Genomic DNA, 15,521 nt, shown 5'->3' with positions numbered 1-15,521 from the left:
GAAATGAGATTTGAGTAATGACTATATAAAATAGACTTAAGAAGACCTCACAGAATCACAGCAGAATAAAATTGAACATCATTGAACGAAAAAACTATGAATAAATTAATTACTACTGATAGTCTCGTAAGAATCCATTTTTTACGTCCCGTTATATTTCAATGTATATACTATTATTAATATTCCATAATATATTACATTGTTTAAATGTATACGCAATTTTAATTTAAACTCAAAATTATACACACAGGTATGTATATATATATATATATTATTTATTGATTTATTATATACACACTGTTCAAATTTGCAGTTTCTCACAAACCCGCGATTTATCTTAACGATCTACATTAATATCCTCCCCTCGCTGCGTATTCACTTAAGTCATACATTTTTATACTTTAAATATTATAGCAGATGCACGATGCACGCACTCCCTCTATGGGTAATAATAATAATAATAATAATAATAATAATAATAATATATATAATATGTACATAAAAAAGAGTGACATCAAAATATCAGAATTATTCAAATGGGAGAGGAATCATCCCATTCGAAGTATACAAATGCCAACGAAACCATGTAAAACATTTTACATGGACAACACTCGATGTACCTTTCTTCCTCTTTTCTAAAATAGAAAGAAACGAGTTTGTTTTTATGTCCATTTCCAATACAGATTAACTTTTACTTTTTATCCTTTTCTAGTTGAAAGAAGTAGAAAAAAAATAAAAAGTAAGTTAAACTGATTAAAGTTAATCTACATTGGTAGAAATGGACATTAGTCGTACAGTTTGGGACATGCGTAAACGAACATATATTTGTTGTCGTTTTTTTTTTTTTTTTTTTTTTTAAAGCTCCTGCTGGCTCGATTGCCAAGTCCGCATTAACAGTGCGCACAATGTCAATTGTGAACTGTCAGGCATAAAAAAATGATGTTAAAAAGCTAAATTATTCTTGCAACGTACATACAGCGACATTTTTCGTGTTAGCGCAGTGATCTTGTATTTAAAATAATTGTCGTGGTGTTAGAATATATCGAAAATTCCTATTTTATAAAACTTAATATGTGAAAGCAAATATTTATTTCAGCAGCTGTCAAACAGCTTGTTTCATTTATTTGACAACTGCTGAATTGAAGTAAATATTTACTGTCACATATCAAATTATAACAAAATGGGAGTTTCGATATATTTTAACACTACGGCAATTATTTTAAATACAAAATCATTGCATTAACATGAAAATTGACGCCCTCCCGGCAGTTGGACTACCAGTGCTGCCTCAACGGATAGATAACCGGTTTAAAAGATTAACGACACCTGTGCCTCGTGCAGCGGATAAGCGGATTTTGCATAGACTTGTGAGGCTATTATAGCACGTAGGTAATATTATATACTTTTTATGGGCTTATAATTCAAAATCGAAATTTTTCAGTTGACAGTATTCTTCTCGGGGTGCAATACTTATTACATCATTTCTCCAAACAAAAGGGAAGTTTTCGATATATCTTACAAGTCTATTTTACATCGATTACAAACGCTTTAATTGAATTCAATAGAAAAATATTTTTATTTCAATGTCTTACGTTGCAAAAATTTTTATATATTTTTTGACTTCTAACGTCATCAATTAAAGATGGAGGCAGTGAACGAACAGGAGCTTTAAAGCACTTTGCAAGAGCCACGTGGAAACCAATACCAATGTTGCGATTATCACGAATCAACAGGATTATAAGACAAAGTATTACAAATTATGGAGCGGACTGGTATGTGATTTAGAAACAATGTTACGCCATCAGCAGCCAGCAGATGAATATTATCGCTAACCACAAAAATATCTTGGATAAAAACTGATCTTCCTCATATTGCGGTGTGCCTCTGGGAGCTGGAAATAAATAAATTTTTTTTATACATTACCTCTCAATTATTGTCTCATATGAGAAACAGGAACACGAAGATAAGTTCATCTCGCAATTGTACCATTCCCCTTAAACCTATGACAAGTGTTACCTGCGCTTGGTCGTGTTTCTCCGAAATTAAAAGTCGACGTAAAGAAAGCGAACGGAAAAGTGCCAATCCCGAACGACATGTAGGAACCATCGCCGAAACCAAAGCCGGGAAAGCCGACATTGGCTTCTGGCTCTGACCTTTGACCGGCCGGGCGCGGTGGCACGTTGTTCCTGAAACAAAAATCGTTTTTTCACCAATTAAACTTATATTATTTTGTAGGCCAAGCCCTTCAAAATAGCTTATTACAGCATACAGGTGACTTTAAACAAAACAAAACTCGCTCGCGCACAACGTTATCTTAACATAAAATCTCAGTCTTAACGTAAGCGTCTCCCGTCAACTTAAACGTGATCGAACGCAAGCCCCATCCGTGGGGCGACTCACATGCAGTGAACTATACAGCCGTTTATCTGTGACCAAAGCATATTCCAGGGAAACAAAAATAATGGAATACCATTGACCGATTAAAATTCGCTAAACAGACAGAGAAACCAATTAATCCGTCTTTTTCTTCTTAATGCCCGGGCGCCAGCACGAAATTTCACGTTTCAGTATAGTATTACAGTTGACTGCTCGCACGCTACCAATGCATCAATATACTAGATACAGGTATAATAAGCAATGGTAATTAAAACAATTATCTCCTATAATTTAACATGATCTTACACATGTAAATTTTTTAAATACCAGGTTACTAAAGATCTATCTCCGACCGTAAATGGCGTTTTTGTTCTAGTTTGATTGTAAATTTGTTTACACAATCCTTCAGCAAAAAGAAGCAATAATTAATTTTTAATTGTGACAGAAAAAAAAAACAAGTTATACCTTGGATCTTCTTGCTTCGTAGCTCCACGTCCATATAATGGAATGACTTTTTCTTTGCTTATAGCAGCCTTGCATACAGGACAAACCTGCCTAGTAGGTCTAGTCTCCAGCCACTGGTGCAGACACGGCCAACTGCATTAATATCATTCATATCATTCAAATTATAGGTAATATTTCACTCTTCGACACGTTACGCTATTATCAAATACTTACCAGAACAGATGGCCGCACATACTGACTACCGCATCTTTCGCGGTATCCAAACAGATATTGCACTCGAACATCCTCTCATCCTTCTCTTTTTCCTCCGTAGAGCCGGCGGATCCCGATGACTTGGATGAACCCGCTTGTTCCTTTGTCCTGCTCATCCTTCAAGTATGCATGTAATAAGATTTAATCAAATATTCGTGCGTTTCAGGATAATGCGTTTAACGCATTAATACCGTACATTTTGAAACAATTTCCATAATTAATTAGAGCTTTTTAGTCATAATTAGAAATCTCAATAAGTCGAATTTCTAATTATGACTAGAGAGTCTCCAGGACTCTCTATAGTCCTAGAGACTAAGAATTCCTAACTTGCAGAAATCAATAGCTGTCGTGCAATGGAAAAATCATATATCCCAGACAGCACGTATGTGACACACGTGTCTAAAAGACATCTTTACGACATCTTTTAGACGCGCGTGCTATCTGGGATTTGTATTGTCATCGCCAATTTAATTAGCTCAACCGTATGTAAATAAAGGCTGCGTTCCGATATTCACTGCCACTAAATGCCACGTAAACTATAAATTTTTAGTAATTTTTAATGGTGCATTCGCACCATTCGCACATACATATAAACGAAATCACAAATCTACAATGAAAGAGCAAACGCGAAGTGTGTCGCGCGTATTATGAAGTTACTTAAAAATTATCTAGCACAAATACCTACAGAAATTTTTATTCCTTTCGCTTCCGAGATGATACACCGAAGTCAGAGTAATTTAAAATTGAGAAATAAACCTAAACATTCACGATAAACGCTCTCAAGTCGCGTAACGGAACATTGCAAGAAGGAACTGAATTCAATTAATTAATTGCAAAATCATTGGCATGTATCAGAGGCGATAGAACTGACGGTGCAATTCTCAACGCGCAAAAAAAAAAAAAAAGAAATCGTTTCTGACAACTGACCATTTTTTATTCCAGATTATCTAATATTGAATATTGATGAATATTTAATTTACAATTCAAATGTTCTTTAATTATTTCCTTTATTCTTTTTAACATCGTAGCATCTTTTTTTCACTTATTTCGAATCGGGTTTACCGAAAGACGAAAATAAATCCCCCCCTCCTCCTCCCTCTCTAACTTAACTTTACACGTCATTCTGTTTGCAGGCTTCTTAGGCGGATCGTTATATTCGCGCGCAATTATGCCACTTGACGTTTTTATCGGCACCGTGTCACTTTGTCCTTTTTTCCCCTTTCGATGTGTCGTTCTGTTATATATTTTCTCTTTTTTATTCAATGGTAAAGTCACCCGAAATAAAATAAACCACGCAGTTTCTCTCTCTTTCTCTCTCTCTCTCTCTCTCTCTCTCTCTCTCTCTCTCTCTCTGTCTTTTTCTGCCTTTAACTTCACTATTGTTACATATATTCGCAATTCCGCACAAACGCACACATACGTATACTTTCTTCACCCAACCGTGATTCATCCGTTAATTTATTCCATCGGTTTTCTCTCGTTCGTTTCTTCTCTTTTTACCGTCTGATGTCTGTTACTCTTGCTCCGATAGATTATTATAAATGTCAGATGGTCTATCCGCAATAACAACTTCTCTCTTTCTCTCTCTCCCCGCGCTCGCAAATATATTACGTCATTCCGCCTGTTACTTCTCTCTCATTATCACTTCGTAAGTATTCATTTCTACATTTACGCACCGTTCGATCCTTCAATTTATAACGAATACAGTTTTGCCGTGTGTGTCACCCGATTCTCGACAGAAATTATTTGTATTTCCGCAATTTTATACCTGTCGCGAAAAGACAATTCTCTCTCTCTCTCTCTCCGTCTGTTTGTCTGTCCGTCTGTCAGCCGATATATGTATATGTATATATATATGTATGTGCAATCTACGCCATTCCACTTATCAACCATTCCTGCATTTACACATCATCCGATTCTTGATTTCCTCGTCAACATAACCTTTCTGCGCTTCATTTACCTCGTTCTCCTTCCACATTCGCATATATATATATCTTTGAATAATTTTAAATATATTTTATCAATTATATATACACACACATATGTACACACACACACACACACATATTTCTCCCTTTCCTCATCATAACCGCGTAAGTACATGAAAAAAATTACGTCACTCACTTTTTGCCAGGAGGGCGGGCTCGGCCCTCGCAAGCAACGAAATCGCGTGTCCTTGCTTCGCGACGGAGACTGAATGCAAATAGAACAAATAACGAGAAACCCGTTTCCCCGTGCGATCGACTGGCCGACGATCGGTGACAGCGAGCGACGCGCGCTGCGCTACTACGTACGTACGAGACACATGATTGCCCAAACGGGATAGTCGGATAGACGGATAGAGTGGTGGTCGTGGTGGATGACAGAGAGAGAGAGAGGGGGGGGAGAAAGAGAGAGCGAGACCGCGAGAGAGATGTGGGAGGTATGTACGTGACGGCGGCACCGGCACATCGGCGTTTATTGCCCGCGAAAAATCGATTATTGACAACGCGATGATTTTTGCGCGGAAAGGTGTAATCGGTAATCGCGATGATCGATTAAGGTGTTCGATCGATCGAACGTACCACGCGGGCGAAAATGTTTGAACGCTAAATTGTATCGTATTTTAATTACTTATACAAGAAACGAGGTGATTAATTCTCCTCTTCGAAATAAGACAGTTACTGTGATTAGGGAGAGTGTAGTAATTACTTTACTAACTTGGAACAAAATTTATTATGAACATTAAATGAGACGATGCCTGATTATTGTATCGTATCGTATCGCGAAAATATTCGTTCATATGACACATTTCTAAATTACTTTCTTTAAGAAATTAATAATTTGCAATTAGCGACATAAGTCGTGAATTAGTAATTTACAAGGTGCGTAGTATTTATTTAAAAAATATATATATAAGGAGTTACTTTAGCTGGCGGAGTTTAACGGAATATTCCATATTTATGAAAACCTCTCCGTCTTTATTTATTCGCTTGTTATCATGAAAAAGATCAGCATTAAGTTTGAAATTCTTATAAAAATAATTACTATACAATATATCAATCGTTATTTACAATTACGAGATAAATTAACATAACATCGTATATGCTTTTACGCTTACATATATATATTATATATCTTCGTTTCTATTGTGTTTCATTAAAAAAAATAATAATAATCTTGGAAAGACTTATACATCGTACGAATCCATCAAGAGATTACCATCTTTATCTTTCAATCGTTTTCTTCCACTAGAATAACGAGTTTCTTGGGTACCGTCTGTGTAAACTAGCTTTACAGTGCCATCAGGATATTCTCGTCTCTGAAATATTCAAATGTCGTTTCATAAATAATGTTAACTCAAGAACTTGCACGCTTATATAATTGTATAAAAAAAAAGAAAAAAAACACAGCGAAGCATACATATTAGACGAGAGAATTGGAGCAATATATTTAAAATACAAAATAAGAAGTTATACATCTGTTCACCTTATGCTCTTTCGTGTGAATTTCTTTCTGGCCATTCGGTAATGTCAGAATCTTGTCGCCGTTGATAAAAGTTTGCGCCACTGTCCCATCCGGGAACAACACTTCGACGGTTCCATCGGACATACGCTTTTCCACTTGACCGCTATATGTATATAAAAATTTTTCAACTTATTATTCGATACATTATCTATATTTTTAATTATCATTACTTTTATTTATATCCTAGGTGTTTATTATTTATTATTATTTATGCATTATTTGGAGAATAAAACGAAGAGCAAAGCGATTGGAAGCGAACGCGACGATAGCGAAACGATAACGAAATAAACATACTCGGGAAATTCTAAGATCTCCAGGCCATCGGGAGTCGTTGTGTGCCACGTTCGACTCGCGGCATAAAAGTATTTTACTCTCCTATTCTTGTCGGTCTCGCGAACGTCCCCGTTGTAATAAATCATCTTAGTAACTTCTTGATCGGGGAAGATCTTCTTGACATTGCCGTTCGGATACCAGTATTCTATGCGTCCGTCGGGAAACTGAATCTGTTCCACAGCGTCCGTTCTACTCGCCTTGCTAATCTGACTCTGAAAGGATGTGGGGTGCAACGTAGAATTTAAATTCTTCTCAGGCAACATTCGACCTTTTCTCTTTTCCATTTCCATTTCCGCGTCGTTTTTATCCGAATCCTGATTTACTTCGCGTGACCTGTTAGCGTAATGCTCCGCATTACTCGCAACGTAAGCTGCACGTTCGAAATCTTTGTTCGTAGAACTGGAATGGGATCCATCGTTGCTCTTTGCATTCTGTATTTGCGTAATTATCGGCTGAGGATCGTTCAACATGCCCCGCTTTGTACAAGACGGATTTTCATTCTCCGCCAAATCCGATGTTGCGTCTTTCAATAAACTTTCGTATAAATATCGCTTCTTTTCCACAACGTTTCCTTCCGGGAGTTTCCGATTGCCCTTAGACTGCGATTCAATCTCAACTTGTTTATGCCTCACTTTGTTCACGGATGCATCATCCTCTATTTGTCCAAAGCCATCGTTCACGTTAATTGCTTTCACGATCGACTTGTTTCCACTTTTGTCCTCATCCTCGTCGTCAGTGTCATGGACGGAAGTATCTGACGAAGTATCCGATAAATCTTGACACATCTTCGGAGGGGGTTCTTTGGACGGAGCCACGTAGACGCGTTTGTTGATTTGATTGATAGCCTTCGTAATTGCTTGGCCGGTGCTTTTCCTGAGATTTCTAACATTCGTTTTTTTAATATTCTGCAAATTCGCGATTTCTCGCTTCAACCTGGAAATTTCCACTCGCGACACACGAAGCTCGCTTTTGTACCTTGATTCAGCGGCGCTCCACCTGCTCTCCTTGACGTTCAGCTCGTCTCTCAGTTGTTCCAATTCTTCTCGCAGAGCCTGCGCCTTTTGCCTCTCGGTTTTACTCTGCCTCGCCTTCTCCTGAGCATCGCGAATTCTACTTTCCATCGCTGCCTTCTCACGCGCCACTCTCTTTTTCTCCTCTTCCAATTGGTTTTGCACTCTTCTCCTATTCTCTTCGAAATTCTTCTCTTTCTCTGCATATTGTTTGCGTAAAATTGTCTCCTCCTCCTGTAGCTTTCGACGCTGAAGCAGCAAGGCCGAGCTTTCCCTTCGAAATATGTCTATTTCCTTCTCAAGTTCTAATAAACGACTTTTCAAAAGCTCCGTCTCGAAGGGGCTCGTTTTATTCGTCCGTCCCTCGGATGAGTAAAGATCGGCCTCTCTCAAATTCGAATACACTTTCGCTATCTTCTCCGTTATTTTCTCCGGCTCGCTTCTCAATACATATTCCTTCCTTTCGTGCGCATTTAACTCTTGAGCGTCCGACAACGACAATGACGACGACGACAACGACGACGACAGGACGGATCGCTCTTCGTCAGACGTTCGTACAATTTCTTCGGTTATCGGAGTACATTCGTTATCATGGCATGCATCTTCGTCAGGCGACCCGTCTTTATAACTTAAGGTATCTTCTTCGGGAACATGTACAGTTTTCATTACATAATTATACGAATCTTTCTTGCCGCGTCTCGTTATATCTTGCAAAGATGATCGTCTTGGGGCGTCAACTGCTTTTTCATTGCTGATAATTTTCAGAGATAAATTACGAATTTGTTTCTCACAATTAAACGGCAGTTTCTTCGTAATGTCAGATGATTCCGTGTCGCTGGAATGATCGTCCCAATTCTGTTGTTCAAGATAGTTTTTCAGAGGAGGACTGTTCGCCGTGTCGGACATGTCGATTAAATCTATGGTTCTATATTCATTGTATTCTGAGAATCTAACATGATGACTGATGTCACTGGCATCACTGGCTTCACTGTCGTGCGTTAAATTACGATCATTTCCCATAGAAGTTCCTCTCTCTTCGTCGCTGTTCGACGATACCGCGATAACAGACGTGTCATGATTTTCTGGATGCTCTGTGTATGCTTCGTCGCTTTGCAATACTTGATTGACAGGTATAAAATAATCCTGTGCCGCTTCTTGTAGATTATCAACAGTTACGGTGTCCCAGTAGGAATCGACAGTGGCGTTGGCATTGGTATGAGAATGTTTACGAGGCTCAACCTGGCGCTGAACACTTGATTTTGATTTTCCATTATGCGCAGCTTGTTGAATCATTGGCTCCTGCTCGATCATAGCGCTCGTCCGTTCATCGTCTCGCTGTTCCTTATTACTCGCCAAAGTACCGTTCTCCCATCTCGTTTGATTCAATCTGCTCTTTATCTTAAATGGCGTGGACTGCTGCAAAAATGCAAGTACTGTGCTTGATGTCGAACAGAAACTAGAATTTTCCGCCTTTTCTTCCAAGAGCTCAAATATTCTTACCTCCTCTAATTCTCTCTCCGCTTTCGAATCACAATCTGATGTATTTATTTCTAGTGGGTATCTCGATCGATTAGAAGCAGTAACGTTATGCGTGATTCGATTAGTAGGAGTGATAGATTTACCGGAAACCTTCTTTTTCGGCAGTGGAACATTTTTCAAGTTCAATTGTCGCTTTCCGCTTGCAGCAGAAACATTGTCCACAGTTTTCGGAAGTGCATGTTTATGTACGGTAGATTTACTCTTATCACTTTGATCAATATTTCGCGTATTAGAGGATACGGGTGTGTTGTGTCTTTTCACAGCAGTCGCTGCCGGACGCGAATTTGCAGGTATTTTAAATCTCGACAGTCCTTGACCCTTCTTTAGGAACGGTTTCTTCGGCTTGACTTTCGCATCGGTCTGCGCATTCGGCATTTCTGATTCTCTCTTCAATTTCTCTTCTAACAATGTTTGAAAATCTTTTCTAGGCGACGGAAGAGGAATGTCATCGATCAAAGCACATTTGTTTGAAACATTATTCAACGTCAGCGGCTTTATCCCTTCCATTAACGAATCGGCAACGAATTCCTGTGACAGAACACCAGAGCTGCGATCTTTCATAGAACTTTCACTTCTATCGACAATTGTAGAGGCACAATCCGAATCGTCACTCTGCTCTTCGTTACAATTTTCGTACGACGGATCGGCGTCCGTTGATATTCCGTCATCAATTATTTCTAGTACATCGTCTGAATTTTTCACGTCACATTGAGGCGCTTCATCAGGCATCGTTTCTTTCGCATTTATCCCCGTTTCACGCGGAACACACGCGTCATCTGTACTTTCAATAATATTGAAGTCGTGCGTTGGCAAGCCAAGTGCTTTGTAAATACGATCTTGTTCGTGGCTCAAAATCTCCCTTTGTATTCGTTGTTGGTTTAGTAGTCTCTCTTGCTGCTCCACCTGCCATTGCCTTAATTTCTGTAAACGCTCGGTTATAGATGCTTCCACGTCCATACCGTTTATGATGCCTGAAATAGTTAAAACTGCTGATTCTAACCAAATTATTAACTTAAAATAAAGCGTCAATCTACAACTAGTTACTCCTGTTTATACTGGCTATGTATATTTACGCTATACACATATAGAATAATATCCAGATTATGGAAAAGAATCTCTTAGATAAAATAATTGTCGAAATAAAAATAGACCTGTTATTTTTAGCTAAACTTCTTGTACGATTCATCTTTTCTCTTTTCTCTCCCCAGCGTGAAAAGAAAAAAAGAGAAAAGATGAACTATGCAAAGTTGAGCTAAAAAGAACAGGTATGCTTTAAACTTGTGCTGAACAATCTGATGACCAACAATACTTCAATGTAGATAGTAAAAACAAAAATACTTACTTGAAAAAAAACATACGCTGCCTCTTTACAGCATTGAAAAATATGACGTCAAAAATGTGGCATAGTTCGATGTATGTAAATATATTTAAAGGTTAAATAAGGATAAAATACTGCAAAGAAAGTTCGACTTGCAAAAAAACCTAAAACAATAAAAACATAGTTTATAAGTTACTTCAAATTCTTGTACTTTCTCTTAACATTCGATTTTATACTTGGCATTCTAACGCACGTGCGGCACTTGTAAATATTTACCAAAATAAACCGGCTTGATTGAATTTTGTTTTGAATACATCTCTCTCGTCACACTCCCATTATTTTTTTTTATTTTCTCTTTTCTTAGCAAAAAAAGATCATAAAAGAACACTCTGATGAAACGCTGAATATTAATACAATTCTAAAGAATCATAAATAAATATCAAACGTTAAGGGTCGACAGGAGTCACGGCCGAACTCCGAATTGATGTTGGAGACCTCGCGCGGTGACAATACGAAACTTCGTTTCAGTGTCGCCAATGTCGAGAAACTAACTTCTGGTTTTATGTGTGAATACGCACACACACCATTGAACTGCTCACGCGGACGCACGGTAGAAAGACATATGCTAAGACTGCGGCGTTGCCGCGTCTGTGCGGCGTTGCCGCGTGCTCCCCGCTTTAGCAATACGGCCTGAAAAATGCTTTCTGGCCGTCCGTAGCAGAAGGCAGTAACGTACCAAGGCCAACAAGCACCCGCTTTAGATAAATTTTGTGTTTTGCTGATGTATTTAGAAAATTTACAATAAACTAGAATGATTCATCAAAATGTTTTTATATCAGCGGTGCACACGTACTTTTGTTGTTAAAATTTTGCAGCAAATATTGAGATTCTGATGTATTAAAAAATTAGATGGATAATAATGTTGATAAACACTCCTTTTTTTTTATGTTATAAAACTTTATTTAACATTATACAAAATTATTTTACAATAAGTTTTATTTCTGTAATATTATATGTAAGTTAATATCACATATGTCATAATTATACATATTATTATGAGAACACTTTGCAATAAGTATGTATGTGTATGTATATATATATGTGTATATATATATATATATATATATATATATATATACAATCATGCAAGTATTTGCGACAATTTTTCGTCAAATAATGTTTAAAATAATTTTATTGCAAAACTACGCAATTAGGCAGTTCTGTATTGAAAAAAATGAGAAGAAAAAATAAAATAATGACTTTTTTACTTGCTATAGTTTCTATATAGTCACTCTTTCAAATACTACAATATCAGAAATGTTAAATAAATGAGAATTAAAACATATTATTACGAGAACACTTTGCAATAAGTATGTGTATATATATATGACATATATGTCATATATATATACACATACTTATTGCAAAGTGTTCTCGTAATAATATGTTTAATTCTCATTTATTTAACATTTCTGATATTGTAGTATTTGAAAGAGTGACTATATAGAAACTATAGCAAGTAAAAAAGTATATATGACATATATGTGATATAACACTTACATATAATATATTACAGAAATAAAACTTATTGTGAAATATTTTCGTATAATATGAAATAAAGTTTTATAACATTAAAAAAAAGAACAAAAAACGGAGTGTTTAATTAACATTATTATCCATCTAATTTTTAAATACATCAGGCTCTCAATAATTGCTGCAAAATTTTAACAACAAAAGTACATGTGCACCGCTGATATAAAATCATTTTGATAAATCATTCTAGTTTATTGTGGATTTTCTAAATACATCAGCAAAACACAAAATTCATCTAGGTTTTCATTTATGTCTTGCATGTATGTTGAGATAGGTACTGCACCTTTCTGGCCACCTTCTAATGCATAGAGCATACAGTCTTATCCAATATAATACCGACTTTATTTTGGTATACTATTTAATATCTTATTGATGTTTACTGTGCTTTTCTATTATTAAATTTTATAATTTTGTAATTTTTATTTATAACTCATATTTACCTATAATATATAAAATAGATATTATTTTCAAGTTACATCATATTTTAATCACAGAGAATATGACAGATATATTTATAGCATTATTTACTTTAATCTTACCATTGATAATAATGCCAAGGAGTTTGGTGTTGAAAATTTATAATTACTTCGACTGTATATATAATTGTATATAAAATTGTATATAAAATCATTTTGACAATAAATCATTCAAGTTTATTGTAGATTTTCTAAATATATTAGCAAAACACCAAATTCATCTATGTTTTCATTCATATTTTCTGCATAACTATAATTATAATGTATGTAAAGAGTTACTGCATTTCTTGCACTTCTAATAATTTTTTTCCTTGTAATATAAATAATGAATGATGTATAACATAATTCATTTTATTTGTATGAAAATAAATAAGCAAGCAACAAAAAAAACGAAAAAAATTATTAGGAACTATATAGGAGATGGATTATAATGCATTCAATGTACAAATCTGGATGGATGTCGTTCTACAAATTTTTAATGCAAATCAAGGACCTATTAAAGGATTCAAATCCATGTTAATTGCCAGTATGAAATCTACACATGTGTCACAAGATTTTGGGACGTATATAGAAAAAGCAGTGACCGAAGCTACTAAATTTGCATCCAGACATTTAAAAAAAATTGAGCTTACTAATAAGAATAGATAAGCGATTATACTTGTTAAAAATTATTATATTATTAGCACAAGAAATACATATAATTGTAATAAAATCATATTTTTATCTGTATTTTTATATAAATGAATGTATGTGTTTGTCCGCTATGCAAATCTACAGTTTTTGAAATTAAATCAACCTAATTTGGTATACTATTTTATGATACTCTAACTTAGACCGTAGACATATTTTGAGAACCGCATCATTACCGATTTTTTGGGATATCGGTTCTAAAATATTTATAATGTCTGTCTGTCTGTCTGACTTACCTACTGCGAACTACTCATTTATTAATGGACCGATTTACTGGAAACTGGTGCCAAAATTTGTCTAACTTTTCGGAAATAATGTACTAATATATAACATTCTTACGGTGGTGTGTACGTATGTTTGGACGTTACATTTATATATTTTATGTATATTTGTCAAAAATAAAGAAATATAATAAATAATATAAAATAAATTATGTCACTCTTGGTCGTGTTCCGAAACTGCCAGTACTAAAAATCTATAGGTCACGTCACATGTATTACAGATTTTCAGCACTGGCAGTCAATTTCGGAACACAGCTCTACGGCCTGTATTACAATATATTGTACAAAATGTTTAAAATAGTCATTGGTAAAGAGGAAAATAAATTATTATTTGACGAGGTATTCAACGTACGTTGAATGTATACGGACGTAATGTACGTATTCATGTTAAAACGTTGTTTTTTTAAACAGCTGTACATAATTTTGCACAAAATTGTACTTTTAAGTACGACATTCCTATAGAATGTTTCCCTTGGCAAAATCAAACAACTTTTTCTATTTTAAATTGTGTAAAAAATGTAGAAGAAATATATATATTATTATTTCATTAAATACATATATGTATATATGTGTATTTAATCCGTGGTTATAAATTAAGTTTTATATCTGTTTTTTTTGTAATAACATTATTTATATCGATTTTGATTTTATTATAACATATTTCTTTTGTTAATTTCAAAAATTGGCTGTAGTCGTAATAGTTTGGATGATTTCTGAAATATTTTTGCTATAAACCAGGTAGCAGACAGTCGTCATAATGACGTGATTTTTACGTCATTTTATGACGTATGTTACGTCATTTATTCCTAGAGTTTAACGTAAAAATGACGTATTTTACACGGTCCTAAGTCACATCCCAAAGACATCATTTTCTGACGTTTTATTGACGGCAAAAATGGGTTCAATGTACGACATACCGGTTTCTAGAAATGTTTTTTATGAAATTAAAATTTTAAAACTTGAAAATTTTGTCTACTTGATAAACGTTTATAAAAATATGTTCTTTTTCTTTATTTAAGAAAAAAAAAGTTTTTTTAACTGTTTCGTTACATGCCATGTGCATATAGACGCTCTCTCAAGGCGGTCACGTCACCCACCCATCCTAGTACAGTACCGCGTCGGAGTCGCTTGACTTCGATGATCCAGTGGACAGTGACGATCTTCTCACCCTGATGCTTTCTTATTAACTGTACTTATCTATAAAACAGGTACATCTTTAAAGTGTTCAAAAATCTTGTAATAATATCTTCTTGATAGTTATAACACTGCATGAAGTAGTTGTCATAAAACTATAATTACACACGCAACTAGATCCACTTATACCATAAATTCACCACGTCAATCATAAAATTACGAAACACTTATAAATGTAGGAATATTCCTGTGAAAAATACTGTGAAAAATATGCCATTTTTACGTTAAACTTTAGGAATAAATGACGTAACATGCGTCATAAAATGACGTAAGAATCACGTCATTATGACGACTGTCTGCTACCTGGGTAGTCACGTAAACGTCTATATAATGTCATTTTACAAAGTCTTTTTGACGTATTAAAACATGACGTTAAATATACGTCACTTAATCGACGAATGACGTTACTGACCAATTATGACCAAATATTGACGTCAAAATGACGAGTGCTTGCTACCCTGGAATGTTATTATTTTCAGTATTNNNA

General features: G+C 35.3%; 2 protein-coding genes across 6 annotated transcripts; both read right to left on the bottom strand.

Moving 5' to 3' along the window:
* Window positions 1–1,793: 1,793 nt before the first annotated feature.
* Window positions 1,794–3,125, bottom strand: LOC143893345 (E3 ubiquitin-protein ligase RNF185). The gene is made up of 4 exons (XM_077398603.1): window positions 3,055–3,125; window positions 2,842–2,973; window positions 2,017–2,186; window positions 1,794–1,891 (listed from the first exon to the last, which is right to left on the bottom strand). Exons 1-4 carry the CDS (start codon window positions 3,123–3,125, stop codon window positions 1,794–1,796), a joined length of 471 nt encoding a protein of 156 aa, XP_077254729.1.
* Sas-4 (spindle assembly abnormal 4) lies at window positions 3,075–11,252 on the bottom strand. 5 transcript variants are annotated; one of them, XM_077426759.1, is made up of 6 exons: window positions 10,563–10,790; window positions 9,444–10,453; window positions 6,895–9,359; window positions 6,562–6,703; window positions 6,295–6,394; window positions 3,075–3,210 (listed from the first exon to the last, which is right to left on the bottom strand). In XM_077426759.1, the coding sequence occupies exons 1-6, from the start codon at window positions 10,666–10,668 to the stop codon at window positions 3,206–3,208; spliced, it is 3,828 nt and encodes a 1,275-aa protein (XP_077282885.1). In that variant the 5' UTR covers window positions 10,669–10,790; the 3' UTR covers window positions 3,075–3,205. The 5 variants fall into 5 exon arrangements, with proteins under 5 accessions (XP_077282885.1, XP_077282886.1, XP_077282887.1 ...); XM_077426760.1 differs by lacking the exons at window positions 3,075–3,210; window positions 10,563–10,790 and adding exons at window positions 10,825–10,964; window positions 11,077–11,252 and having other exon boundaries at window positions 5,776–6,394; window positions 6,895–10,453; XM_077426761.1 differs by lacking the exon at window positions 3,075–3,210 and having other exon boundaries at window positions 5,776–6,394; window positions 6,895–10,453; window positions 10,527–10,790.
* Window positions 11,253–15,521: the final 4,269 nt, after the last annotated feature.

The sequence above is a fragment of the Temnothorax americanus genome, unplaced genomic scaffold (assembly GCF_048541705.1).
Source record: "Temnothorax americanus isolate GAGA-0224 unplaced genomic scaffold, ASM4854170v1 Scaffold12, whole genome shotgun sequence".
NCBI classification, from domain to species: Eukaryota; Metazoa; Arthropoda; class Insecta; order Hymenoptera; family Formicidae; genus Temnothorax; species Temnothorax americanus.
Note: the sequence above shows the minus strand (reverse complement) of the source record. Positions and strands in the feature narration are given on the sequence as shown.

Coding starts and splice junctions, on each gene's coding strand:
- LOC143893345 (XM_077398603.1), bottom strand. CDS start 3,125: ATGTTCGAGTGCAATATCTGTTTGGATACCGCGAAAGATGCGGTAGTC. Junction 2,187..2,841: donor ACGAAGCAAGAAGATCCAAG/GTATAACTTGTT, acceptor TTTTTGTTTCAG/GAACAACGTGCCACCGCGCC. Junction 1,892..2,016: donor AGAAACACGACCAAGCGCAG/GTAACACTTGTC, acceptor ATTTATTTCCAG/CTCCCAGAGGCACACCGCAA.
- Sas-4 (XM_077426758.1), bottom strand. CDS start 10,668: ATGAATCGTACAAGAAGTTTAGCTAAAAATAACAGGTCTATTTTTATT. Junction 10,454..10,562: donor CTGGATATTATTCTATATGT/GTATAGCGTAAA, acceptor TAACTATTTCAG/GCATCATAAACGGTATGGAC. Junction 6,395..6,561: donor TTCACACGAAAGAGCATAAG/GTGAACAGATGT, acceptor TGAATATTTCAG/AGACGAGAATATCCTGATGG.